The 27,705-nt window shown below is 39.1% G+C and overlaps 1 protein-coding gene across 1 annotated transcript; it reads right to left on the bottom strand.

The window, feature by feature from the left end:
* Positions 1 to 558: 558 nt before the first annotated feature.
* phactr3b (phosphatase and actin regulator 3b) lies at positions 559 to 26,448 on the bottom strand. Its single transcript, XM_014976258.2, has 12 exons — positions 26,285 to 26,448; positions 26,061 to 26,135; positions 25,772 to 25,912; positions 24,329 to 24,565; positions 24,053 to 24,260; positions 22,957 to 23,147; positions 19,962 to 20,115; positions 3,962 to 4,017; positions 2,712 to 2,773; positions 2,485 to 2,625; positions 2,061 to 2,137; positions 559 to 1,103 (listed from the first exon to the last, which is right to left on the bottom strand). The coding sequence occupies exons 1-12, from the start codon at positions 26,436 to 26,438 to the stop codon at positions 1,088 to 1,090; spliced, it is 1,512 nt and encodes a 503-aa protein (XP_014831744.1). The 5' UTR covers positions 26,439 to 26,448; the 3' UTR covers positions 559 to 1,087.
* Between the last annotated feature and the right edge of the window lie 1,257 nt (positions 26,449 to 27,705).

Raw genomic sequence — 27,705 nt, 5'->3', positions numbered from 1 at the left:
TCTGGAGCAACAAGATGAACTTTGCTGCCGTTTCATTATTTGCTTCATAAACAGTTTAACAGTGACTGAGGTTAATCACAAGGCTTTACAGCCCAATCATGAGACAAATGAAGTTAACCTGCCCCTTATACTGGCCTCTATGAGAAGAACTGCACTTCCAGTCACACACGGTCATTTTTAGTTCATTTCTAAAGTCTGAACAGAAAAATTCTGTTTATAGTGAAGGTTCTGTGAAGGTTGGGTTTTTAATAAAATATTTGCAAAAATACACAGAAGGCAAAGTTGGATGGATGGATGGATGGATGGATGGATGGATGGATGGATGGATGGATGGATGGATGGATGGATGGATGGATGGATGGATGGATGGATGGATGGATGGATGGATGGATGGATGGATGGATGGATGGATGGACTTTCAGATCTACAAACTCTTGAATGAGATTCCAGAAGTTTCCGTTCCAGACTGTGTAGGAAGCTGACCTACTTTAGAAAACTCCTTCCTGCTTTGCTGTTCAAAGCCTCACCGTCTGCATGCAGCACACAAGACAAACTCAGTTTGTTACCAATAGAAAACTTGTATTGTGCAGACAATAAATAGTGCTTACAAAGGGATTTCTGTCTTGTACACCAACAAGGTCTCATTAAGAACATTTTACAGTCTTGATATGAAACTGATCGATTGAATCGTTGAGACTCACACACGGCTCAGGGATGTGACTAACGTTACTGGAGTGGGACTGGTTGACTTCATCACATGCACCATCTCCCCCTCCGCTCCCCGCCACTAGTGGCCTCAAAAACAAAGTCTTTGAAAATAGTCTGTTTACAAAAAGAAGTCCCTGCTGGTCTGCTGGAGCTGCAGGGCGGATCTTTGTCCTTTCTGCTGCTCTGACCGGGCGGTGAAGGAGGAGGGCTTCCCCTGAGCGCAGGTGGAGCGTGCTGCATGCCGCCTCTCCTACCAGCAGACTCCCTATTAGAGACATAGCCTCCAAGGTTTGCTGAACCCAAATATCAGGACAGCCACTGATGCAAGGTCTTCTCTGACAGAACCAGATTTAAGCAACTCTTCACAGAAGAAACCTTGCTATGGCCGGTGGAACCTGCACATAAAGGAGATGAAACAGAGCAAATGTGTGAGTGAGATCTTAAAAACTAAAAGTCTGGAAAAACTATTATTAGCTCCATGAACAATGCTGCTCAACCCCTGCTAATTCAGCTACCGATGACATAAGCGAAACGTAAGCTGAACAAGCGAGGACATTCATTACTGTGGCGAGCCGGGCCAAAGCAGCACAACTTCTCATCTCCTGGGGAACGGGTGAGGATAAATTTAGGCCCGGCTCCGCTTGCTGCACACTTATCGATGTCAGACAATTGTACAATATCACAGTGACCCTGTTACACACCCAACCACCGACACCGATTAACTGAATAATCAATTAATCAATTAATCAAATAAAATAAATTATCACATTGTGCAGAATTTTTATTTAATATTGGAAATGTATTAAATTCAGTTTATACAGTTTATTCAGTTCCTTTTTCAAATAAGAAAAAAATATGTTTAACCTACAATGCTGACAGCATTGCTTTAGTGAATGCTGAGTAATTTGTAGCAAAATTGTATTTGCAGCTACTGAACATCAACATGGGAAAAGCTCACCCATTTCTGCTTGACTGAACATCAATACAGTGTCGAGCTGATCTGGTGATCAGTTTTAGATTAACAGATTAATAATTGGATTGCAAAAGGTGATTAATAACAGTTTTTTTCTAAACAATTTGAACTGGGTGAAGCTAATGCTGCCACCTAAGGAGTTTTGGGTACAGATTTACAGACAAAGATTTTTTTTTTACTAAAGAGCAAAAATGTATATTTTTCTGGTACAGTTTTGTCTTAACTACTGCTCCGAGTGTTGTTATTTTAGCAAATAGCCTTTATTGACTGTATACTCCAGTTGCCGATTAACTGATTACTAAATGAGTTGATTATTCCAACAATCGATTTGTTTGCGATTAATCTGATTAATCGCTCAGTCCAGTCATCTTGTGCTCACCTCGTCAGATGCTTGCTAGAGGAATGAACTTCCATCTCGTTGCTTTTGAACTCGTTCAACTCCTTCCTGATCGCCGCCTGGAGAACAAAAGCAACATGAGGCCCAGCTGGTGAGGCTTAAATAGAGATGAAGAATCTGTCTTAAGGCAGATTATGGGGGTAAACATAAGAGAGTTTTTACCCAGTTAAAACATTTTGTTTTCTTACATAATAAAAAGAAACTCTACATAGATTTTCTATTATAAGGTTTTTTTTTCATAACATATTTTACGTTAGACCTCTGTAGAATTTGATGGAATTAACCTTTTTATTTGAAATGATGTTGGTTTAATTGGCTATAACTGACATTTCCCTTACATTTCAGAACCTTCTTTAGTAAAAGACGTGTATCTGGGTAAAACAGAAATGGGGGGTTTAAAGGCTACCTTGTCAGCAGCTGATAGTCTGGTCCATGGCTTGTCTGCGCGTCTGTCGTAGTCCTGAGCTTTGGCCACTTCCACATAGTCGCTGAAACGGATCAGGATCTTCCTGTCCCGCAGCTCATCCACGGTTGGCCTCTGGTTGAGCTGCAGGAGAAAGGTGATTGGTCAGCAAAGGCCAAAAAGAAAATAAAAACATTAATGGTTTGTAGGTTTGCTTTAATCCGTCTTACCTTTCTGTTGAGCCGCTGCTTTATTTCCCTCCTCTCTTCCTGCTCAATCTGGTCATTTCTCTCTGTTGAAACAAAAACAACAGAAGATTAATACCAACAAACTAAAGTGAATGATGGAGGAGAATTCAGAGGAAATATATACACTTCCTAAAACACCTCATGATTGTAACAAATGCAGCTCTTCATTCTCTCAGCAGAGAGATGTTTGGAAGCTACAGAGTGAAACCAGAGCAGGTCCACCACCACATTCAATGCTAACTTCCTTTTAATCAATTTTTTTCACAAATGTATTTGTTATTTTAGCAGATTTTGTTGCTCTTATGCATCCTTTTCATAGCTGTTATCAGAGCGGGTGCGTGTTGCTGCTGTGGAGCATGAGGACAGCTGCTGAGGGTTCACAGGTGGTCCAACACACCCAGGAGACCCAGATCAGCACAAAATGTGGGTCTCTCACATGGTCATTTCAAAATGTTTCTGTAGTGACGACAGCAGGAACGCAATGCCATAAATTCTTTCATATTAGCTAGCAAAAGCTCATGTTTCTTCTTCACAAGTTAGTCTGCAGAACCTGGATCAAATAATATGACACGGCCAGAATTATTATAGAATAGTCTAGGCCCATACTAATTGGTAGAAATACTATATGCAAGTAAACTAAAAAGCACAAAATTTAGGAAATGCCTTAATGTGGTTTAAAGCTAAATGTGGCAGTTTAGTTCCAGATGTTGCATTTGCAGCTTTTAAAATATTTGCTTCGTTCTTTTGTTTTATTTTTATTTCTCTTTGGTTGTTTTTCACTTACAAATTAAAGTATTTTGAATGTTTAGATTATAGAAAATGGGGCTGCAACTAAGTTTTACAACATAAGAAAATATTTGATACGGTATGTATATATCGGCAAAATAATAGAATACTCTTTGTTTGTATTTGTTGCAATACTTCTTTTCAAAGGGAATTTATTTAAAATTACAAGATTAAAAAAGTTCTCAAGTTAATTTATTACAATTTATATGGTCTATGGAAAATGAAATAACTCAATTGTTAAAACACTAAATAAATTATAAAGCACACTATTAGGAAGTGGAAAATCATCATCATAGTATAAAGCGTAGTAACTTTTAAATTAATAGTAAAAATAAAAAATAAAAAGATTTCAGCGGTCTTTTTGAAAACGTTTCTTAACTTTGTAAGAACTAAGTCACTCATGGGTGTGACGGTATTAAAGTTGCATCCAAGTCCCGGCTACTTACGTTTTAAAATGTTCCGACTCTCCAGTTCCTCCACAGCCGGTCTCTGGCTCAGTCGCCTGCGGAAGAACACCAGAATTACGTTCTGGACCATCCTCACACCCTGCAAGTTGTTCAGCCTTTCCGCCAGCTATCAGCACTGCTGCCGCGCTATGAGCGCGAGCGACCGCTGGGAGCCGCGCGACCACTTAGCGAACAGCGGGTCCCCACCGCGGCTTCTTTCTCTACTCCAGCATTTTAAACTCCACATCGGGAAGAAAAAGTCCGGCTGCGCGTTAGACAGCACCTTTCCTTGCCGAGAAAGTAAAAGCGACCCTTTCCCAAAGAAAGCAGAACAGGTTGAGTATTCCAAGCAGCAGCGGAGGAGTGGCGGTGCCGAGTAGACCGACTGAATGACTGGGATGCTGCGCTGCTTCGCTGCCTGGTTTTCACTACATGCTCAGTGCGAATGTGAAGGGTGGGTCGGAGGAGGAGATTCCCCACACCCCACCCCCCCACACACACAGGAGTACACATTGTGTTTGTTATAAAATTGTCAGCGTCCTTTTACACAAAATATTAGACAGGAAACCAGCAAAACAAGACATAGGAAAAACCACATTTCACAGATTAAATAAAACTTATATTATAATAAAAAACGTATAACTTATAATTTAGTCAATATTATAACTAAATATTAGTTACATCATAAACATGTCAGACATGTTTATGATGTAACTAATATTGTATTCTGCTCCTGCTTATGTGGTCATGTTTATGCATTTGGCCTGTCCAAAATAACCAAAATTTTTTGATTTATGCAGTTTATATCTAAGCAGATTAGAAGGAAGACCACTAGTCATGTTCAGTGTAGAAATAAAATGCAGACATGGATGGAAGTGCAGAAAAATATGTTTTGGAGGGGGGTAGAGAAGAAGTAGGTGCTAGGGTATGAGTTCCTCCCTAAAAATCTTTTACAGTTCCCTGAAGAAAGACAGAGTAACCCAGTTCTGGTGCCACTAAGTCATTCCAGCACCGTGGGACCAAATACAAGAGTCTGAATTCCCTTGGGTGTGGTAGCCAACACTTATTTGCAATTACAGTCTACGTTTAGCAACTCCATCTATTCCTTTTTTTTGTTTGTCTATTTCAAAATAGTCTAAATACAATAAATGACATTAAGAATTCCCCATTTTCAGATTAATAAAACAAAGATTTCAAACACCTGAAATTGTTTGAAGAATCTCTCTTCAGTGTAAGATGTTCCAATTCAGGTTTGATCAATGTTACTCAATGTCTGAAAGGGGCAGCCGATTGAGTGGATGTAAAACAGCTGCTCTTCCTGTACTGGACAAGTTTGGATGTACTAATATGCTGCTGGACAGCATATAGGAGTTTGGGCAAACTTCTGTGAGATAACAGCAGTTAAATAAAGACAACAAGTCATGACTCAATTGATAAAACGGGAAAAAAACTCTTATTAGGATCCACTTTCCTAATTCAGAAGAAGGGAGTTAGAACATAGTGTAATAAACCGAGCTGAGATGGAGCAACGAGAGGAAACAATGAAAGAAGCTGAAGGTGCAGGCTGAAAAATGTCATGCTATGTTACCTGGGAACACAGTGCCACACTCAGAAGGATATTCTCCCATCTTTCACTCTACACTGAGGCTGATTTTTTTATATCTATCTGTATTCACAACTTGGCAAAATGACCCTTGATAGAACTTCCCACTCTCTGAAACCACCAATTTGGTTTTATTAATCAGAAATATGGAGAAGTTGGTGTGTTTAAGTGGGTATATTCCTACACGTTAGTGCATGTGTGGTGTGTGTTTAGTGACTACAACACATCACACATGCAGTTGTTTTTATATAATGTTTCATTGAGTTCAGCATTACTACCACATTGCTGGTGTTTTCAGCTTTTATTGCCACATTATGGGATTGAATGCTGATGAGTCTGAAGCCAGGAGAACAGAGCCCACTCAACAGTCACTAATTAGATCTGGCCATGAATATTTAACTCTAGTGTTCTCAAAAAACAAAGTCGATCGTGTTTTGTGGTCTGCACAATGTTCCAGCATTTCTCATCGTTTTTTCTTTTCTTTTTTTTTTTTTACATATGCTTATCTCTTGAAAAAATTTCTTATGCATCTAAAATATCACCAGAGTTCGCAGATTTAAGACAAATAAACTATTTCCTATTTTTTTATGATAATCCTTACCAAAGGTTGTGACACATGGATCTGGGTAGTGTCGTTGGGGTGAGGGATGCCTAGATGTTACTCCTTTAACTATTACCATGGCAGTTGGTTTCCTATGCAATTCTGTTTGATTCTAATTTTCCTTTATGTGTGACATTTCAAAGGTTCTCTTAAAATTTGCATGCCAATTGGATGAAAATATACCTAGTAACTTAATTCATGTTCACTTACTGAAACGTGAGTTCAGACTATGAAAAAGACAACAAAGTAAGGTCTGCAACATTTGGTCCAATGCCTTGTGAGCAATGAAAGAGTGGAAGGCATCTAGAGTGCATGTCTAAAATAATCTCCCTGCCCTGTGATGGCTTCAGCTGTGACTGGGATTACTTGTGGCTTAATAAACAAGACCACAGACATGGCAATACTCAAAGCGAGTCAGTGTGCTAAATGAAGCAGAGCTACAGCCTGAAAACATTTCAGGTCAATAAGATTTGCCTCAGTTGACGGAGAGAATCAAAATCAGTTGCGGTCAGAAAAGCTGGATCAGAAGTATGCTACATTAGGAAATATTACTGCTGTGCTTTAAAAGCATCTAACAATAACATCACAAAGGCAAGTGTGAGTTAGTAAGATTTCAAGTTGGCCAACAAATGGGCATTAGTCACAGCCTCCTGCATCAATCTGTGCCTCACGAGTCCTCACCCACTCTGCTTGGCTGGAGGTAAAAGTTTCTCGCCGGTTGGAGAACTCACCAGCATGTCAAAGCGATGAGCTGTTTGCGAGAGTAGGGCTGATGGGAATGTCAGCTCATCAAAACTGGAGGAGAATGGGATGAGTCGAACACCGCTGGCCTGTTCGTGCTCACCGAGACGTGTCCTAATCTCTCACTCCCATCTCTACAGTGACAGAGTCTGAGGACGACAGTGTCGCAGCCGGATGTGGATTCAGAGTGAGTCCAGGATGGCCCGGGGGGATGGGACAGTAGTTAGAGGGAGTTGTGCCAAGGATTGCATTCACTGGAACTAAACTTCTCAAACAGCCAACCAGATGCTGCTTATTTAGGAAATTCTGCTCAGTTGTACTCCTTTATTACTGGGTCGGATTCATGTGAGACCATAGGTCAGGAAATGTGGTGTGCCTTTCTTTCTTCCTTACTTTACTCATAAATGTCAAGATACAAAAACAGTCTTGATTCTTGCATCTACATTGTATAACCTTTTCAAAGGCTTATCGACATGAAACTCTGAATCAATGTCTTATCTAACCAGTTTGTGTCCAAGGTTTTGGCCTTTGCAGTAGGTCTGCAGGTCAACTGAGAGATCATGTCTGGATGTTAACCCTCCCACAGGGAGCACAGTGTGGAGGTGGCGACCTCAAACAGCAGGGTCTAGCTTCTGACACCACAGGAGACTGATGCAACATTAGCCAGCCTTTAGGTGGCTGTTTCTGAGGTATAGGTTCTCAACACAGAAAATACTTCAGGTGGTTTTGGTTAGATGTCCAAATCCAATATGGCACAGCCTTAAAGAGAAAGCTTAGAACACGTTCTGATAGTACATGTTTTACATGTGAAGATGTTTGGTCTTATATCTCCTAGCCTTGCATTGCTGTAGGTTATGATTCTAAATCTGAACTATTTGTCCTTAGGCACATATTATGACATGAACATTTAGTAATTATATCTTTAAATCTTTATGTAATATGAAGAATAACCTTTTCATTATTTAAAATTTAATTCACCATCCAAAAAACTGATATATTATTTTGAAAATTAATTCAATGTAGTATTTACCTTATAAGAAGGATAAATAGACACTTATGCCTAAGAAAAATAATAGAAAGAGATGAGAACCTGTTAATGTTGGATTTATGGATAAATCAAAGTGCTATTTTGTCATTGTTCATCAATGCCTTCACATTGTCCAGTTAATCATATATTGAACTAAATAGTGTTTGGAGGCATTTTTTCTGCTCATGCTTAGCTTAAAGTTTTAAAATAATATTCAGAAACCGTGTCATAAATCCACATTTAAAGCTTTTAAACAACGATAGATAAACTACTGCACAATGATCAAGGTATGGTGTAGTAAGCAATGGGAAGAGTGGTGATCTTCTGAAAGTAGGAAACCGGAAGTACAATTTTCCTTGTAATGTTGCTGCTAGCTTAAAAACAAGAATTTAGGAGGTAAATTATATATTTTTTATTTTCTAAACAATCCAGTAATTTAATATGGTGTTCATTTGGAGAGACATCCATGTGGTCACTATTATTAAGCTAACATGAAGATATTATTATGAGCCATTAACACCCTATAATCCACCAACTCTAATGATCAAAATTATCTTTTGACAGTAAGACAGGCGCAGCAGCTGCAGTCTGTTAATATATGTTAATAGGACTCAAGTCTCTGACAAGGAGTCCAAGTCTCAAGTCTTTAGGGTTGAAGTCTGAAGTCTTATTTCTCCTAATTAAGTGTAATTCGAGCTACAGTCTCAAACTTAAGTTGCCATTTCTGATACTTACACACAAAACCAAACTTTAGGAGATATTCTCAGGTATTACTTATTTCTAGTTTTTTGAAAAGCATTAGTGCTAAAAGGTAAACACTAAGTTCAGTAAGAACGTGCACATTCACTTCCTAGCCTTTTGGTTCCCTTTTATTTTTGGTCACAATGCTTAACTGACAGCCAAAGGCCAATGGACATGTCATATTGCTTTTTCTTCATCCCAACATTAAAGTACTACCACAATTTTGAAATCAGAAGATTATTCATGGGTTTACCATACGCCAGCATGTGAAGTTGAAGGTACATTCAGGAAATATGTAATCCAAGAGTGATAAGCATCCTGCTCAGTGGACCCAATGAATGTGGTGTAAAATTATGGAACAAGTTAAATGAGGCGTTAAAACAAAGTACAATACAAACAAAATACAATACAATTTAAAAGGAAACATAAGGAGGTTATTATCACGAGATATAATGGGTAGCACTAATGTGTGTATGTAAATTGAGGCTAACACATACGGTAAATGGACTGAACTTATATAGTGCTTTCCCAGTCATTTTGACCACTCAAAGCGCTTTACACTGGAGCCACATTCACACTCACAAATGCTCACACATTTATACACCGATACACAGATCGGTAGGCAATTTGGGGTTAAGCGCCTTGCCCAAGGGCACATCAACATGAAGCAGGAGGAAGCTGGAATCAAACCTACAACCTTCTGATCGCAAGACGACTACTCTACCCACACAGCCACAGTCATCCCATAAAAAAAAACAAAAAAACTGCAAATCAACTGAAACACTGAGTTCCTTTCAATCATCTAGAGCTGCTTCTTAACCGCAATAAATGGAACATTTAACCAACATATTTGATGTGAATTGATCATTTTAAGCATGTTACTTGACAAAATGCCAAGTAAGTTACTGCTTTTCACAACTGTTGACCGCACCAGAACATGTTTATGATGTAAAGCACTCTGAACTGCCTGTGCTATGCAAATAACTCATTTGACTGATTGACTAATGATTGTACCTGTTTGAATCTTAATCTTAATCCAATTATATTTCTTTAGCGAGTAGTAAAAATGAGCTGACCAGTAATGGTTTGTACCAAACTGTAAATCTTTTATGACGAAAATACTTCCAACATACAGTATCTGTTCATTTATAGCACTCTAGTCATGGGTTACATCCATGACTGCTGCTGGTTAACCCTTATTTGGGAATGGTTGGGAAGCAGAGGGAAACAAACAATGCTCTGAGTGGGCGCCAAGGCTGAGAGACTTCTGACATTTCAATTAGAGGGTTCTTGCAGTGAGATCCCTCGAATAAAAGACATTGTACAATTCTAATTGCTATTTCTGGGACAGGGATGGTGGCAACATATAATTTGAGGATTTTACTTCAGGCCATGTATGTACAGGCTGTCTCATCGGGCGCTCGCCTCCCTCCAACCGCTCCACAGTACAGTATCTGCCAACTCCAACACTGAAATTGGAATGACGCCCAGTTGTGATGTTGCTCACCATAACAGGACCATTGGAACTGGAAATCGGTCTCTGGTGACACCACAGTCGTCATGATTACGAAACATGTATGATGTAATGTATATCTGGCATAGGTAGAAAGGTTATGGAACTTTCAGGCAACTTGGAGGCATAGACCTTTTTAGCAACTGCTACCATTAGCAACATAGACAGTAGACTGAAATGCTAAAAGGATCTGACTTTCAAAACTATTAATTCCCTTTCATCTTTTGTCACACCAGAACCAAACTTTACTGACGCTTTTTAACCCCCCTTTGTGCAACCTCTCTCTGCAATCAACACTACCAAACTTTTTGCACACATCCTAACAATTTTGCCCATCCATCTTTGTAACAAGCTCAAGATCAGTGAAATTAGATAGAAATAATTGGGGGAAGTCCATTTCAAAATCTTGCCACGGTTACTAAGGTGAATTTAGCTCTGAACTTGGACTGTGCCATTCTAACACCTGAATATGCTTTGACCTAAACTACTCCACTGCAGCTCTGGATTTACGTTTAGGTTTGTTGTTTTGTTGGAGTGGATAGGCTTGTAGTTTTGTGTCCCTTGACAAGTTTTCTTTTAGGATTTTCTGGGTTTAGGTTAATCCAACCTCAACTCTGACCAGCCTCATTGCCTCTGCTAAACAACTGCATTCCCCACAGCATGATATTGGCCCTGGGTATCACTATGTCGAGTGTGGATCATGTGATAAGCAGCGTTAAGGTTCTCCCATTCTTCATCTGAAGCTGAATAGTCGACGTGCTGTGTTTATTGTATTTATATTGATTGTATCTTGTGGGACTGCAGATGAAAACTAGCCAAAGTGGCTAACTCTGGCATAATATGTAATGTGGATAACAAAAACAACCCTCCAACTGGTTGCACTTAATGATTTTTAGGGGTATCTGAGTAAAGCAGGCTAAAAATAAATGTATGTCACACTTTTCAGATTTTTCATAAAAATGAATAACTTTGCACTCTATGATCAATCCCACTCACCAGCATGCAACTTCTGTAAGCACAAGTTTATGTTTTTTAGTAACTTTGAACAAAGGACTGTTGATAACATTATCTGCAGTCTTGATCAGAAAATGCACTGCAGTTGAAAAAAAAAAAAAAACTTCCACAAGCCAAAAAGACAAAAAGGAAACCAGCATCTCTATTACAAAGTACTTTTTCTTTTTGCCTTGCACAGCACCCGATTGTCCCTTCAGTAACACTTTGTATGTTTCATAATAAATGTTTTGAGCCTGGATGTTGCTATGTACATTCACCTTATAGTTATGAAAGCAGAGCACTCAGGCATTTGGGATTTTGTGGGAATGAGAACTTTTTAAACCGCCTTACTTTTACCCAGAGAATAGGATACGTAAGAGGGAGGGTGACCTCTGCAGAGCAGGAATTAATATTTCATCTGGGGTGAAACAGATTACGAAACTCAGAAATACAGCAGCTTGTCAACATGTGACAGACTTAGTTGCCTAGAAACTGCCATAGTGGTAAATACACTTGATCAAAATGATACTGTATATGATCAAAATATGTTTAAATTGCTTGAGTTGAAATACTTGATCTTTGTGTATTACTGTCTGAGCACAATGTGCTTCAATACTGAGGGGAGAGCAAAACCCAGCTCTGGTTCAGCTTCTGGCATTGGGATTCCTCAGTGCTGATACAGCCATCCATCCTTTAGTCAGCTGTTGTGTGGGCTGAGGGTTTCAGAGTTATTTATAGCAGCCCTGGACAGCTGCTTCACACAGCCAACTTCTGTTGTCAGCAGAAATAAGTCCCTGGGCCACAAATATCCAATTATTGGGTCCTTTACAGGCTTACCGGGTACCTGACATAGTCATTGTCACTGCTACTTAAATGTCTTTTTTATACTTCATATATAATCACTATTGTCTCAGTAGGATACATTTCTGGCTAGAGGCTTGCATGGATGCTTGAGCAAGAGTCTCAAATTCATTTGTTTTTCATTTTGTATTTTAGCCGTACATTGCTCTTTCTCAATAAGATCATTAGATCTGCACAATATAATGAAAGGACAATATTACTGGTAAACATTGCATTAACATTATCAGGTCTTATAGATTTATATTTTCTTCTCTTCTTCAGTAAATTGCCTTTTTTAGAGTCTGCATAGTCCAGTTAGCGATTAATCGATTCCTGAATTAGTTGACAATTATTTCATTCATTCATCACAAATCATTGTTTCAGCCCTACTGGAAACATACAGAAACAACTTATTCAACATATATTCTGCAGAGCTAATGGCAAATCTTAGCCTCTAGAGGCTAATGACCCGCTAGCGGAGGGTGATTACTTCACAGCCTACTTCCACACATCCTTATTTAAAACAAATCTACAAAATATAAAATTTAATCTCTAGAAACATTTCTAGAGATGTATTTTACCTTTTGTCCAAAAGGCTTCTTCACTTCTGAAAATAGGTTGAAAATTTTTTTCTTAGAAGTTGGGGTCAGTAAAATACTGACTGGTCAGTAAAGTACTTTTCAATTCCTATTGTGTAATGATTTTACTACATAAAAAAAGTTATCACTTGTAAAAGTAAGAACTGGGTGTACAAGTTGGAACGATACCTGAACATCATTATTATCATTATTATCATCATTAGCAGATGAGATGAACAAAGTCATCTTATCTGCCAGACAAAGTGGTTTTAATCATCCACCCTTAAGCCAGTCATAGTAACAAATGTTGCTGGATGATAATCTGACCAAGTAATAAAATGGCAATGGTATAATAATGCAAGTACACCCTCTCTAACTTCAATAAACTTCAAATTATAACGAACATTTAACACTAGAACTGGAAGACATTTTAAATATTGTCACCTTCCTAAAATAATGATGTACATCTTTTTTTTTTTTTTTGGCAGTGATTTAGGTTTTTTGTTTTTCTTTTGCTAAAATTTCTTTTGGCAAAAATGATTTCAGCCATTATTTTAGGAAGGTAACAATATCCAAAATTGAATAAACCCCTAAAACAACAAATAAAATGGATACTGAAGTCTCTCTAAATAAAATTGTTCTTCAAAAAACCATATAGAAGGTAGCAAAGTGAAAAGAATCAACTCTTCTAAGCAGAACAATCAGGGATTTTTTTTTTTTTAATCGCTCATTAGATGGACGATCTTTAGCCTCATAACCACTTCCAGTTGGGTTGCAGAACTTCTCTGCTGCCATGGCGATTTCACACTTATATAACAATGCCTTTAGCTGAGTTCACAAACACGAGTTCTCGCACAAGAGCCTATAAAGTAAATGGGGGGGAGGGGGGGTTATAGCAATGCAGTAAAGCTGAAGCCAGCTCCACAGAGGAATCCTGCAGACAGAACGGGGCGAGCTCAGCTGTGACGTAAACAGGCCATTGATTATGGGTGCTGATGCACCATTTGCACTGCTAAATTTAGAAGGAGAGGGTTCCCTTCTGCTGTAGCAGGGCTCGCCTACTGCTCTGCATTCTGCTGCAGAGCAGCACACTGAGGCAACGTAGGCCAGAGCAATGTGTCAGCTGCTCAACTGGACTTCACAACAGGAATATATGTCAGCTGGGCATCATCTTTAATATTAAAAACTAAATGCATGCATTCATTGATGGATTCACTCAAATATATAATGTCTCAAAGCTATGATACAGCTGAGGGAATGATGCAAAGTCAACATGATGCAGTCAGCTGGGTTTCCTGAGAAGCTTTTTACTTGCTGCATTCCCATGCTGCATTGTCCCAAGATGCATGGGACAATGCTGCTTGATTGTCCCATATTCTAATACAGAATATAAGGGTGGGAATTTATCATATTGCATATCATTTATTGTGATAAATTTGTTAAGTGTTTTTAGTCATTAAACTGTCAAAGGGCAGCAAAGTGAGTGACACATTGAATGTAAAAAAAAAAAAGAAAAAAAAAAAAAGGGTGGAGTGGTCAGTCCTCATTTCCAGTTAATATCAAAGTCTATGTAAGTAAGATTGCAGTGGGTTCCAGATCCCCCAGAATTTGATGAAGATCGTGAGTCAGTTTTTCAACTGGGATAAAATCAGAGATTTGTGATATCCACATATCAACTATAGCGGCCTGTGGTGCTGACCATCTCAGTAGTAAACATTTCTTGGACAGAAATAAGAGAATTACAAGAAAAATTTAGTATCTGCATTAAGTAGAATGTCTGGAGCAGGATTAAAAAGAAAGAAGGAGGGGATCAGCAGGAACTGCTTACCAACGATCTCTTGTATCATCATCAGATGAACCAATTAAATGTGCCCCTATGTATTTTGCATTTATGGCAAAGCTCTGAATCATCAGGGAACATCCTCTGAAGGATAACAGGTCTATAATAAGTTTAGTAGAAGAATTTAAAGTTCTGCTCATGTATAGAAATCAAAGTGCATTTTGGGAAGACTGTGTTTCTTAACACCACAATTGCAAAATTGTGTTTTTCGACATTAGTGGAATATCAACAAAGTTTTATGCACATTTGTAATGGAAACACTGCGAATAACGTCAAGCTAAATGCTAAATGAGACAAATGCCTTGATACCCTGCTTTCCATTCGGTGTGCTCACAGCGGATTGTTGTTTGGCTGTGATTTAGGCTGTTCTGTTCCTGAAGCTGCACAGACAGCAGCGCAGCTACTTGAACCTAAAACAGGACAATTAGTTCCATCCGCCTCCACAAACATGGCTCTGCTGTGTTCTGTCAGCGTGACACAATCAGTATAATTCATGCAGAGGCAACACAACCGCTGGGACAGAATGGATGTTTAGAGAGCGGCTACCAGGAGGGACTCATAATATCCTCTGGCAGACCGTAGAGGTCAGCGGGCCGCCGCCGCCCCCCAAAAACAATGGCGCGCCTTAGCTGTGCTCAGTGGTGACTCAGTCATGTTAATGCCTCAGTCCTGCAGTCCGTCACTCTACGAGCTGAGAGGCCAACACCTGGTGAGTTCCACAGCAACACTCAGCATGGGACACTGGTGAACAACTTCTGCTTCTCAAGCTACCCAAGAGCAAATGTTGCTTCTCCTGCACTGTCAATTTCAAAGTGCCATTCCAATAATATTCAATAAAATTTCAAAGAGGTTTGTTGACAAGACAGTGGAGCAATTAAAAGAATTCTAAGCACTTAATATCCTGAAGATATGCTGAGAAAACAACCTGGGATCAGAACAGAGTGATCTTTAACTTTGTTGGCCTGACCGATAACCAGTTGGTCAAAAACTAAAAATTGCATCTTTTACTACATAGCTACATGAGAACCTCGCACTCTTCAATGGGACATTGTTACTGAATGAAAAACACTTGGTAACATCGTTATCGGTCCCCACACTCACAATTCTTTCAACTGAACAGTGAGATGGTTTTACACCCCAACGTTACGTAGACATCAACCTAGTTGTACTGCTGTAACCGATCTGAAAACCCAACTGTAGTAGCCACCAAGACGGAACGGATTTAGACCAAATATTGCAGAATTAAACACGTTTTCATGAAAATATCACAATTTAAACAGAAAAATAATGATAGCAACCTTAAGACAAATCTGGACAGTTTATCTGCAACAAAAGTTGATTTGGTGTTTAGTTGCTCTTCAGTTAGCTATTTGCAGTACCAGTGAGGTGTCTAAAGGGAAAAAGAAGCTATGGAAATAGTATTTTCTCTGACATTTCTACCATCGTTTGCCGACAATAACAAAGCTCAAAGGATTACAGCAAAGTTACTCTTTATTTTTATCCTCTGTTCGGTATGGATCACGCTGGATTTGGAATCGCTCAGAGTAAAGACAAGGGACACATTAGCACATTAGAAGGTCAATGAGTAAGGTGCAGCCCAATTATAAATAAAAACAAATCATATGAACAGATTTTGAAAAGAAGACTTGTCTTTGAGAAGCAGAGATTTTTGTTTCCACACAGCCTGGACCTACAGAGATTTTTAGCATTTGACAACTTTTGGTTTATGAAGATTTGAGTACCTGCGACAGACTGGCGACCTGTCCAGGGTGACACCGCCTCTCGCCCAGAACGTTAGCTGGAGATAGGCACCAGCAACCCTCCCGACCCACTAGGGACAAGGGTGTATAGAAAATGGATGGATGGATGGATGGATGGATGGATGGATGGATGGATGGATGGATGGATGGATGGATGGATGGATGGATGGATGGATGGATGGATGGATGGATGGATGGATGGATGGATGGATGGATGGATGGATGGATGGATGGATGGAAGATGAGTACTTCATAAACTTAATTCATATAAATCTAATTCAAGTACTTGTTACCAACTGAAGTAATTTATTTAAGTTGGATCAATTATTCTCTTTTTTCAGTGTTAACTTAATTTTAACTTCTGAAAAAAGGGAATCAAGAAATATAAAGGTAGAGTTTGGTCTCTCCTAATTACAGTATATATATAAAAAAAATTATCATTGCTTTCATTACATCTTGAAAGTGATAACAGAAATTCATCATTGGTTTCTTGATTTCTGAGGAGCGATGTGACAACTAATCACAGCAGTAATGCAGCACAGCATGAGCAGCAGCCTGTCACCTCTGACCTCTGTCCTACCTAACACTGTGTACACTCTGTCCGTATCCCTGCTTCATCCAGTCACATTGTCCTTCCATGACACAAAATTGATCTCTTCCTGTTTTTATTACACAAGAGTCAAGACTAATCAGCAGCTCAGTTTACATAAGCTGTGTTTGGGATGATAAGTGTGTCATATAATGCTCCTTAATATATTTAAAACCACGGGGCTTAGCAAGTTTTCTAGGGGAATCCCCGAGAAACCATCCCAGTATCTGACTAGAAGGAGAAAATAAAACCAAAATAATCTGACTGAATGACTTCCCAGTTTTAATAAATTAAAACTGGGAAGTCATTCAGTCAGATATATTTGCTGATTTGTGGCCGTGTGCATTTCCTGGCACATGTTCACTTACTGACATTACAACTCTCCACAAGCTTCATTTGTGGATCCCACAGGGTAAAACTAAAACACTACTGACTCAATAAGGTCACACCAGGCCTACAAATTGATCCCTTCCTTCATGTCCTCTCATTTACACAGTCAAGTTATCAATGACATAATATGGTGCTTTCAGGACAAGCTAGAGCTCAGCAGGCTCAAACAGAATGTGAGTGCATCATCTGTTACTGTTGGTGCTTTGTGCTAGCTTTCACATTATCATCACAGATTTTAAAACACTAACACACTTCCCTGATAAAGAAATTACTGAGCATATGATTTGTCAATGGATCGCATCAAACCTCCGGTAGGACACAGAGACTAAAACCACTTTTAAACCGCCAGAGGGTTTAAAAGTGCAAGCTTGTGGTTAGCTTGCAGATGCTAACCACAAGCTAGTCATTGTGAATATGACCCCACAAGCTAAGAAATTTGGGTTAACCAGTTATTTCATATTAGCTACTTTATATTCTGTGGCCATATTCAGATGTACAATACACTCATGAAAGTACTCCAAAAAATGACAGAAACTATTCCTGTTTAAAAAGATTTGGCTTAAAGTGGAAGCTGATTATTTCACGCCTGCAGCCTCTGTATTGTGTTTTAACTAGCAAAAACAGATGAAATGCTGAAGAATTGTGACGTATTGCGTTATATATTATATAATATTTTGTCAAAATATTTGTCTAACACTAACAAAACATTTAGTCACACACTTCTCCTTTCAAACAATATGTGACAGCTGCGGCTGAAGCATTTGAGGTTCTAAAAGTCTTGTTGCTGGTTCCTTCCACAGACTTTAATCTTTTATATGGTCATCACAGATAGATTTTTATGCTGTGTTCTTTACAGGGAAAACTCTGGAGTTACAGTTGACCTAATATGGTGTTTTAAGGACTGACGATCTGACATCGACTTCTTTATGGATACCTTCTAACTTCGGAGATAAAGGGAAATAAATGCTGTTTCTTTAACCTTTGTAACTGGTGCGTGAGTTAGTGATTCCAATAACGTTCAATCAGCAGTGTCACTGAAACATCCCTATCTGTAATCAAAACCTTTAAAACAAATTATTGAATGAAATATTCTGTTTTAGTTTAGGGGGATTTTTAGCTCTTGTTCAGCTAAATGCTACACAAACAAGAGGTCACCAAATTATTTAACTTACACAACACTCAGGAGGGAAATCTGTAAGTAGTGCAACTCCTTCAAGTCTGCAATATTTTTATTCCTGCTATTTGCTTTTCTGCACTAAAATCACAAATCAAACTGCATTAAAGACATGCAGGAATAGTTCCTCTCCATCAAGTGTAGCACGCGCACGCGCGCGCACGCACACACACACACACACACACACACACACACACACACACACACACACACACACACACACACACACACACAACAATGATAATTTCTGTATTTTCACCTAGAAATGGAGTTAGTCTGTTTCTGTAAAAAGACCAGTCTCCATTTGGAGCATGTTTTCAGTGAGCAGTTTGTTAAGAAACTCTGGAACTGCTTGTGAACTGCAGAACATGCAAGTTGTTTACAAAAGCAAAGTTAAATGTGTGAGGCCAAAAAGTTGATATACCTCCTAATTTTCTGTTCAGCACACATCTATTATGCAACTCTGAAAATTATGATGTAATTGTTACAGATTTCAGGTATAAATGCTGATGTGGTAACTAAACTTGTGGTAGCAGAGTCAGTCTTTGCAGAAAAACAGCCTAATCAGAGTCCTTGTAATAAGAGCACACATTGACAAATCCGATCACACTGCTCTGTTCAGTCCACCTCAGCATTTCAGAAAATCCCCTTCCTCACTCCAGGAATTATTCTGCAGCACAAAGGCCAGTACTAGAAAGAAAAATAAAGAAACTCAGAAAAGTGCAGACTATTAACGATGAAATCTTTGTCAACGTAAACCTGCGTCTGCCCTAAATATCATTCAAAAGCAACACTGCATTATGATTATGATTGCAGTTTTTTTGTCTAATCATCCATCTTTAAAAGGCTGACCCGCCAATTCTGATTTTAGGCAATACAGATTGGTGTTGTCTGAAAAGTTGCTAAACGTAGTGAAAAAGTTGCTCATTTGTAAACAGTGGGGTGGCTACTGCTAACTGTGCACATGCAGACGTGACCTGCAGGACGGTCAGTCCTCTGAGTAGAAGGAGACAAGGGCTGGTTTTCAGACCTTTGGTTTCAAATGCAAAGATCGGCCGATCATCGATTTCCCCAAATTAAGGAAATAGGTGCTCCGATAAATTCATATTCATAAATTTCACTTCATATAAAAAACTATTATCATCGGTGTTATTTTTATGATTTTTGTCTACTGTTTGTATTTCAAGAGCATCAATAAATATTAATAAATTTGATAACATGATTAAACGGCATTACTCAAACCAGCTTAGTGATATATAAAAGAAAAATGTTTTAATCACCATTGTTATCGTTATCACAACAGTACAACATCATAGTCCATATCATCCAGTCCTATATATTATATTGACATATCACCCTAATGTTGAAGATGACTAAAAAATTAGTTGTGCTTTTTCATGAAAACCAATATTCCCCACAATGCATTGTTATGAATAAGGAAAGAGTGAGTGCTTCTTATGGGGATGTTAGGTGTTACAAAAGGAAGACAAAAGCAAATAAAATGTAGACAAACGAGCGATGTGATGTGAAATGAGCCAACATACATGAGGTGATGAGAGGGGTGGGGGGTCTGACGGTATGCTGAGCTGGGTCCACACACAGCGACTCACTTGGCCAGCTTCATCTCTATCTGCTGGCGGATTTCCTGTCGCTCTTGGTCGCTGCGAACCGGGAAGATGTTGCGGTCCTCCAGCTCCTGTTTGCTGGGCCTGTTTCGAAGCTTCACAGCCAGGAGCTCTTTCCTCATCCTGCGGGGGAGTGTTCCTGTTGAAGTTCAGAGCATACTTTGGGTAAGGGAATGGTAGTTTTTCAGCCGCCATCATGGCCAGATTTACAGGGAAGACAGGGGGTCAAAGCTGCCAAATACTAGCAGCAGTATTATGTAAAAATCAACTTTTATGAGCTTTACATAATTTTATAATGTTATTCCTTCTTCAGAAACGTACCTGGAGTGTTGCCTTGATTCTTTCATGCAACTTTGAGAAATACTTTAATCTCCATGGCAACCATTAATCTGTGCAGAACACCTGGGTGGACCTAGGTCTGCCTTTGAAGCACAGCTTCTCCTCTGAGCTATAGTTTCTAACCCTCACAGAGCAGGCCTCCCCACCACTCCCCAACTCAGCTCCTTCAGACTAGCCAGCAGCAATTAGCAAACACCTGATGGATCTGTGCATAAGCTGAGCTCATTATAGGAGCTACTTCTCAGAGCAATGCTGGCAAAACATTGTTAAAGGGTTAATAGAGGAGCCATGTTGTGATGACTTTCTGAAGGTGGAGTTTCAGAAAGAGACAAAGGCCCAATTTTAAGGCGTAAAATTACAAAGTAAAATTTCTTTTAAATCACTTTTGATATATACATCAATTTTATAACAACTAAAGGTAGCATAGATAATTGATTGTGCTATAAAATGACACTACGTGCCTGGAGAACACAAAATACTTACACTTTAAATAAAAATGTATAAAGCTCTAATGTCCAACAAAAAACAGAGAAAGAAGAGATTAAGTTACCAGAAAAACAGTGAATGAAAAGACAAGTGCAGAACTGAAGGGGCTGTTGATTCTGAGAGAGTACAGACTGGACCAACTACCATTCTCACCACTGCTGTCATTAATTAGTTGCACTATATTTTATAATTATGTCTTTGTAATCTTTGTATTTATTAAAAAACTTGTCATTATGATATCTTGTCATATATTCTCAATATATGTAATTGAATAAAACAGACATTTATTTGTGGAAAGCTGCCAAAATAATAATAATAATAATAATAATTGTTTTTAGTCCAACAAGTTTGTCTTTTGGCATGTGGTGTTTAGCTATCCAGCCCAAAGTGTATCCTTATTTTAGAGTTGTATAGTGACGAGTCTACAGATGTGATGCTGAGGTCGTAAGATGTCATGCTAAAATGTTTATTTTATGGGAAACTTCATATTGTCAACACTTGTGTTATGTACTACTGATGTATGGCTGTATAATTACTCTGGAAAAATAATAAAAGTGTAAGTTCTAAAAAATAATAATTGTTTTTTCCCCTAAATTCCATTCATTGAATATTTTTTCTCTAAGTTCATGTGTTACAAAGTAAAGTAGCATTTTAAATGCTCAAAGAAAAACAGATATACATTTAAAAAACATCCATATAAATATGAAATGTTTCTGACGAAAATCAATCTACTGTTAAACTATTAATTTAAAATCATATCAAGAAGATAGGTTACAGTGCTAATAGGAAATATACAGTAAGGTTCTTAGATGTGCATTTGTTTAAAAATGTCCATGTTATTAACGCTGAAGGTGCTGCTTCCCCTGTAAAGACGGTCCCTTAGAACTTAAGGAAAACTTATGGAATTTGTTTTCCAGGTTTCAAATTTTAGCCACTAGATGTCAGTGGATCCAAACTGAACAACTTTGAGAGCTTTGTAATAATGTAATAATCATCACCTCCTGCTTTACAGATGCATTTGTGAACAAACCACCTGGTTCAACCAATAAGCCACATGATATTTAACCAGATATTAGCATGAGTGTTAGGAATATTTTGATATAAAAGACTACCTGGGTAAAAGTAAGTTGTTTTCCCATGAGGATTTCATTAATTAGATGGAAAAGGTATATTAAGTAGGGTAGTTTAAAGTAAGTGCTCCATAAGCCTAACAATTTGTTGGCCATCAAGAGTCTACTGTCAGAGAAAAGTCCAGAGGATTTTGAAAATACAAGTTTTTCATCACAATTCTATTACTTTTATTTGATAAGGGTCCCTCATTCACATCTTAAAAGTCTATGGTTCTTGACTGGGTGAATATTAAACACCTCATTCTGATGTTTTAAGATGAAATAGTCCAACTCCAGCAACTTCACCTAAAAAGATACAAAACCTCTAGAGGTGTGCTGATCGATCGGCCACTGATCATGATCAGTCAATTTCTGTGAAACAGTATGTAATCAGTGATCGCTGATCACCATCTCTTATTGCCGATCACAAAAACCGATCACCTGCATCTCATACTTTGCACTCTGTAGAGGCCCAGCTGCAGAGTCTCTCCCTCTTTCCTTCACACTGCACAAGCGAGCAGCAGCAAATAAGTGATGTCGTGTGGAACTTCAACACTCTGAGAGTGAAGGTGGAAGTTTACACATTGTAACAGAAAAATACCTCGGAGGCATACATATACAATTTGAAAAGTAAAATGTTAAATAAATTTAATTAATATTCATCCCAGATTGGCATCATTGCTTTTGTAGCCACTAGATATCTACATCCAATCAACCAAATGCTGGAACCGGACTTTTGTTACATCTGTGCTAATGTTGCAGCCCAACAGTTTAACAGTTTTTGCCCTGGTCACTGTTAGATGTCCAGGAATTAGGCCACCACAGCAGATGCTGATAGGCAGCTGGAAGTTCACGCTAGCAAGTGTGCCGTTCATCATCGCTTCTAATCTGCCTGTCATTCCCTGGCTGGAACGGCCATCAACAAAGATTAGATTGCTTAATCATTCCTCTGGAATGGCGCCTACATTTAGTTAGCTTTGTGCGCTACGCAACAGGGAGAAAGAAAAGAAAATATTAAGGCACAACTCTGGTGCCAGCACACCTACCAGAGATTACCGACTCGTTCCAGCTGTCCTGGTCGCTGGTGTACTGATCCAGGCGACAGTTCTCCTTGTTCTCGTCTGATCTCTTCTTGCCGTCCATCTCCCCAAGCGACTCCCTCTCCATGCTGGACGTCCGAGACAGCCGGCCATCCGCTCTGCGCTTCGGGGAACAGCGGGCTTCCTTCGTCTGGAAACTTGAATCACATGTCACAAGATGGATCTTTCATTGTCATCTTTGGTAAAGCAGCAAAGGAAAAAAAATGTTTTGATCGATGCAAAAACAATTAAAAACAAAAACAATTAAAATGCTGAATTAAAAATAAGCAGGAATGTTAAGCCTCATTCACACTACATGATTTTAGAATTGTCGGCCGACTTTCAAATTCTGAGACCACACAAGAGCAGAAAATCGTAGGTAAAACAGGTTTGATCATGTTGTTATAAGGGGAAAATCAGGGCAAAAAATCATGCCGTGTGAACTGGGCTTTAACAGTTTGTGAGACAACCACAAACTGTTTTTTTGGGTTACTTATGTGAGACCAACCCCAAAAGACTGTACAATGTTGAAGTCTACAAAAAGGGGTACATGGTTTTTTAAGTGTTTTAAATAACTGTTTTTCACTTCTTATTTTTTCAAATGTAATTAACACTGAGCTCTTGTGAAGAAGGAATGGGCAAAAACATTTCAAGCTTTTATTTATTTTCTGAAAAAACCCCAGAAAACATTATTTCATAGGGAAATGTAAACCTGTAAACATCATTAGAGACTTAACCCAAAAAGATCTGACGATGTATTTGGCTCAGGGGTCAAACCTTATGCAAAGGTTTGACCCCGGGGGAATTGAACAAAAACACATGACACACTTTCCAGACTTTCATTCTTAAAAGTAACTGGAAAAACTCTGAATTGTTTCCTATCAATTATGACAATTACAATTATGACTATACTGAAGTTTGTGGCTATGAAGCGACCAAATATGGGGAAAAAAGGTCAAGAGATATATTCACATCCGAAACCCTGTATCTAGAACATTTTCAGTCATTAAATTAAAAACTTTCCCAAAATCTCTTTCCATTTCAACACCAACATTAGGCTGACCTCTCCTGTCTGTGTTTGGTGGCCAGGGCACGATGCAGTTCCTCAATGATGCAGCTGGGGGGCAGTGGCTGGTGAAGGGCCCCAAGGTGCGGAGAGCCAGTGGGTGTAGAGATCCTGCCTCTCAGCAGGGATCCGTGAGGTTCTTTGGGGAGTGTGAAGTTCCTTGGTAATGTGGCGGGAGACTTTTTCACTGGAACTGGAGGAGCGCCTGAAGAAGCAAACAGTCAGACACTCTTACCAGAACGCATGTCTGTCTGTTCGTCAAGGTCAACTCACCATCTAAGCTGCCCAGCCTGGTGAGCAGCTTGACAGGAAGACTTGGCGGAGGAGGGGTGCTGGCTCGTCTCTGGGGCTTGGCTGCCACCATTTCCTGTTTCGCCTCAGCAGCCTCTGCTGTTTCCATCGTCCGCTCCTCGCTGGAGTTGCTTAGTGACACGTTCCCGTCTTCTGTGTCTTCGTCCTCGCCCTGACTGCTTTCTCCAGCCGCCTTCGGATCTTCTTCCACATCTTGAACTGAAAAGGGAGCAAGGCCTGGTTTGTTTCTGAAGTCTCTGTCTCCACCTGGTGGACCATCTCCTCTCAGGAAACAAATTTTACTGCAAACTTTTATTTTTTAGTTAAATATACTGAACACAAAAATCTCACTTCTGTTAACAGCAATTTATTTACAATCAATTAGATCAAGCTACTATTCTCTATTTTATGTCCAGCATTTCAATTTCAAATAATACAGAAAAATACCTTACTGATCCCAAAGAGAAATTAAATTACTACTCCAACATGCTGGCATAATGAGTGCCATAATTCTAGTATTCTCAAGTTCTTGTCATACTCCAGAGCCAGGCAGAGAATGTCTTCATGGAATATGTTACTTGGTGTCTTATATCACCAATTAGATTTGGCTACAGCGGTGTCCAGAAAGTTACGTTTCCATTGACCACATAATTGCGCAATTTGAATTTTCAAAACCAATTTGCTAAATGGAAGCAAATTCCCGTTTCGGCGCTGGGTGGAGGTGGTTTTTTTGGCCATACTGAAATTTGCCTATTGAACAAAACTGGAATGGAAACACATTACACAAGTCATGTGATCAACAACTGAATTTCTGCAAAGGGAATTGAAAAAGACAATGACAGAAAGTGATAGGAGGATGATGGTGCAGCATTTATTAATGTGTGATTTTAACTATGTTTCTTTTTAAAGAAAACACTACAATTGCAAAATTGTGCTATACCAACAAAGTTGTGCTCATATTTGTAATGGAGATGCATTTCAGTCTTGTGTGGGACATAGCAACTGAGAAATGGCTTCTCATCTTTAAGACCTTTTTGAAAGTCAAATATTGGAACAAACTTTAAAGTTACTCTATAATTTCATTTGTTGATTCCAAACTGAGAAGGAAAGCAGTGATAAAGCTCAGACAAGAATAATAGGCCAACACACTGGTATGGTACCTCAACCCTAAATACTTAAACATAATCATTTTCTTCTTCAATTTTGGACTACCACCTGTAGGTCTATTGTATACAATCGCAATACAATCCATTAAAGTTTACGGCTAAAAAAGGGTCCATGATGAATCTATACTCTGATTTTCCCTCTTGTATAAATGTAAATATTGATTCCTGCAGCTTTGCCAATAAACATTGTAAGGTTTTCAGAGAAATAACTTCTGACAAAGTCATCTTTGTGCCCTCTGTGACAGCTGCTGGTTTCTACCTGCTGGGGCTTCTGAATCACTTCCCAGGTCCTCACTGGCACTGGCCAGGGGGGCCATGAGTTCCTCGTCTCTGTCCTCGCCGTCTGACTGGGCTGGGGTGTCAGGATCCTCGCCATTCCCCCCACAAGCGAGATCTGACTCTGCATACAAGCCACAGAAAGGACAGCATTGAGTCTGTTTAGCAGTTGGGCATCATGTGGCTGAGCAAGTAGACTGTGATAAGCCTAGAACTGTTTGTGTGCATGCTTGGTGAAGGGGAGGGGGGGAGGTTAATCTCTGGTTTTGCACCTGTTTCCATCTCCCCGGGGCTTCGCTTGACGAGCTCATCTCTCTTCTGCCGTACAGCTGCCTTCTTCTCAGCCACTGAACAACACAAACATTCATGAAAACTGGCCCAAAAAACGTCTGGCAAAAAATGAGAAACCTTGAGCAAGAACATGCTGCATTCTTCCCCATCCTCCAGCTGATACCTCAAAACGCAGGAGGAAACCAGAGTCTGTCTCACCACTCACCTCCAGGGGGCCTCGGCTTCTCACTTTTCTTTTTCCTCCACTTCCATGGCTTGAAGATGCGTCCCAGGCTCGCCAGCTTGCTGTTGCGTCTGACGGGAGGCGTGCGGATTCCTGAGACCAGGTCACCGGAGTGCAGCGCCCTCTGCTGGTCCATTACATCTACAACAGAAAACAACTATCTTAAAACAGGATGCAGACAAAACAATCAAGGGCTTCTCAAACCCCTCACAGCTTCTTTAACCTCTCCTAATTGGTCGAGTACTATGGCCATCATGTGACAGAGGAAAAAGTGGGTCGGTGGCTCTGAATGATTTATCCAGCCTAATTCCTGAGAGGAAGACAGAATCGCATTGTCCGCGCGTGACTCACATGGTTTCAGGGCAGAGAGGACCTTCCCAGGCCAGAGATCCACTCACAATGGAATGCTTTGGAAAACGACATGGAAATAAATAAAATCAACTTCAGCACAACTGCCTTCTCTCAGGATCAGTGTAGACATCTGCAGCTGGCACTTCTCAGAGATTTGACTATTCTAGGAAGTGAATGTGGCTGTAGAATGTCTGTATCTGCCCCAATATTGAAATAAATTCTACTTCGGGTATTGGTGACAGTTTGCCCCATCAATAAAGGTGGATCTATTCAATTAAATTCTATGCTCTGTGGTCTGAGCGACGTTATGCATTATTTATTTATTTTACATTATATTGACATTTACATTTATTCTTAATTGCACCTTAAAGAAGGCTTGTTGCAGCTTGTGTTTTGACCAAGGTAGTCACCCCATTGTTTTTATCAGTTTCAGTTTCTTTATTATTTATTTTATATTGGTTGTTATATTTGTAATTACACTGACTGAACAAATTAAAGTTGTGTTATTTTTACGTTTGACCAGGCTTGTGAAGCTATTGGTGTATTAAAGTGTGACATACTGGTGCAGAGTTATTAAATAAATCTATAATTCATTACATTTATATCTGTGTTTAAAACAAAAGTCAATTCTGCAGTGTTAAACCTCAGATATCTGTATCAGTATTGAAATTGAAAAAAGTGGATCATGCATCACTAGACTTGACAGAATCTTGTGTTTATTGGAGCTGTCCATCATTGTTGCAATAACAATAATAATAATTATAAAAGTTAATGAAATACATACAATTTATTTAAGTGGTGTGTTTCTTGAATTTCCTGAATTTTGGGTGAAAGACGATCGGCCAATACCTACACTTACCTACTTTCACAAAGGTCTGAAAATCGTATTTGTAAAAAAAAAATAAAAAAAAAAAAGGAAGAAAATTTGTGTTCTAGCTGCCATAATTAGAATCGGCAGGTCAGACTTTTAATAGATTGGTGATAAAAACTATAGTAACAAACCAGAAAACTCAAGTAAATGAAAAAGCGAGTAATCATTTATTGTTGAAGGA

This window comes from Poecilia mexicana, unplaced genomic scaffold (genome assembly GCF_051168715.1).
Source record: "Poecilia mexicana isolate PSO_F unplaced genomic scaffold, ASM5116871v1 scaffold_5, whole genome shotgun sequence".
In the NCBI taxonomy this organism is placed as follows: Eukaryota; Metazoa; Chordata; class Actinopteri; order Cyprinodontiformes; family Poeciliidae; genus Poecilia; species Poecilia mexicana.
This window is presented reverse-complemented; position numbering and strand designations above follow the sequence as displayed.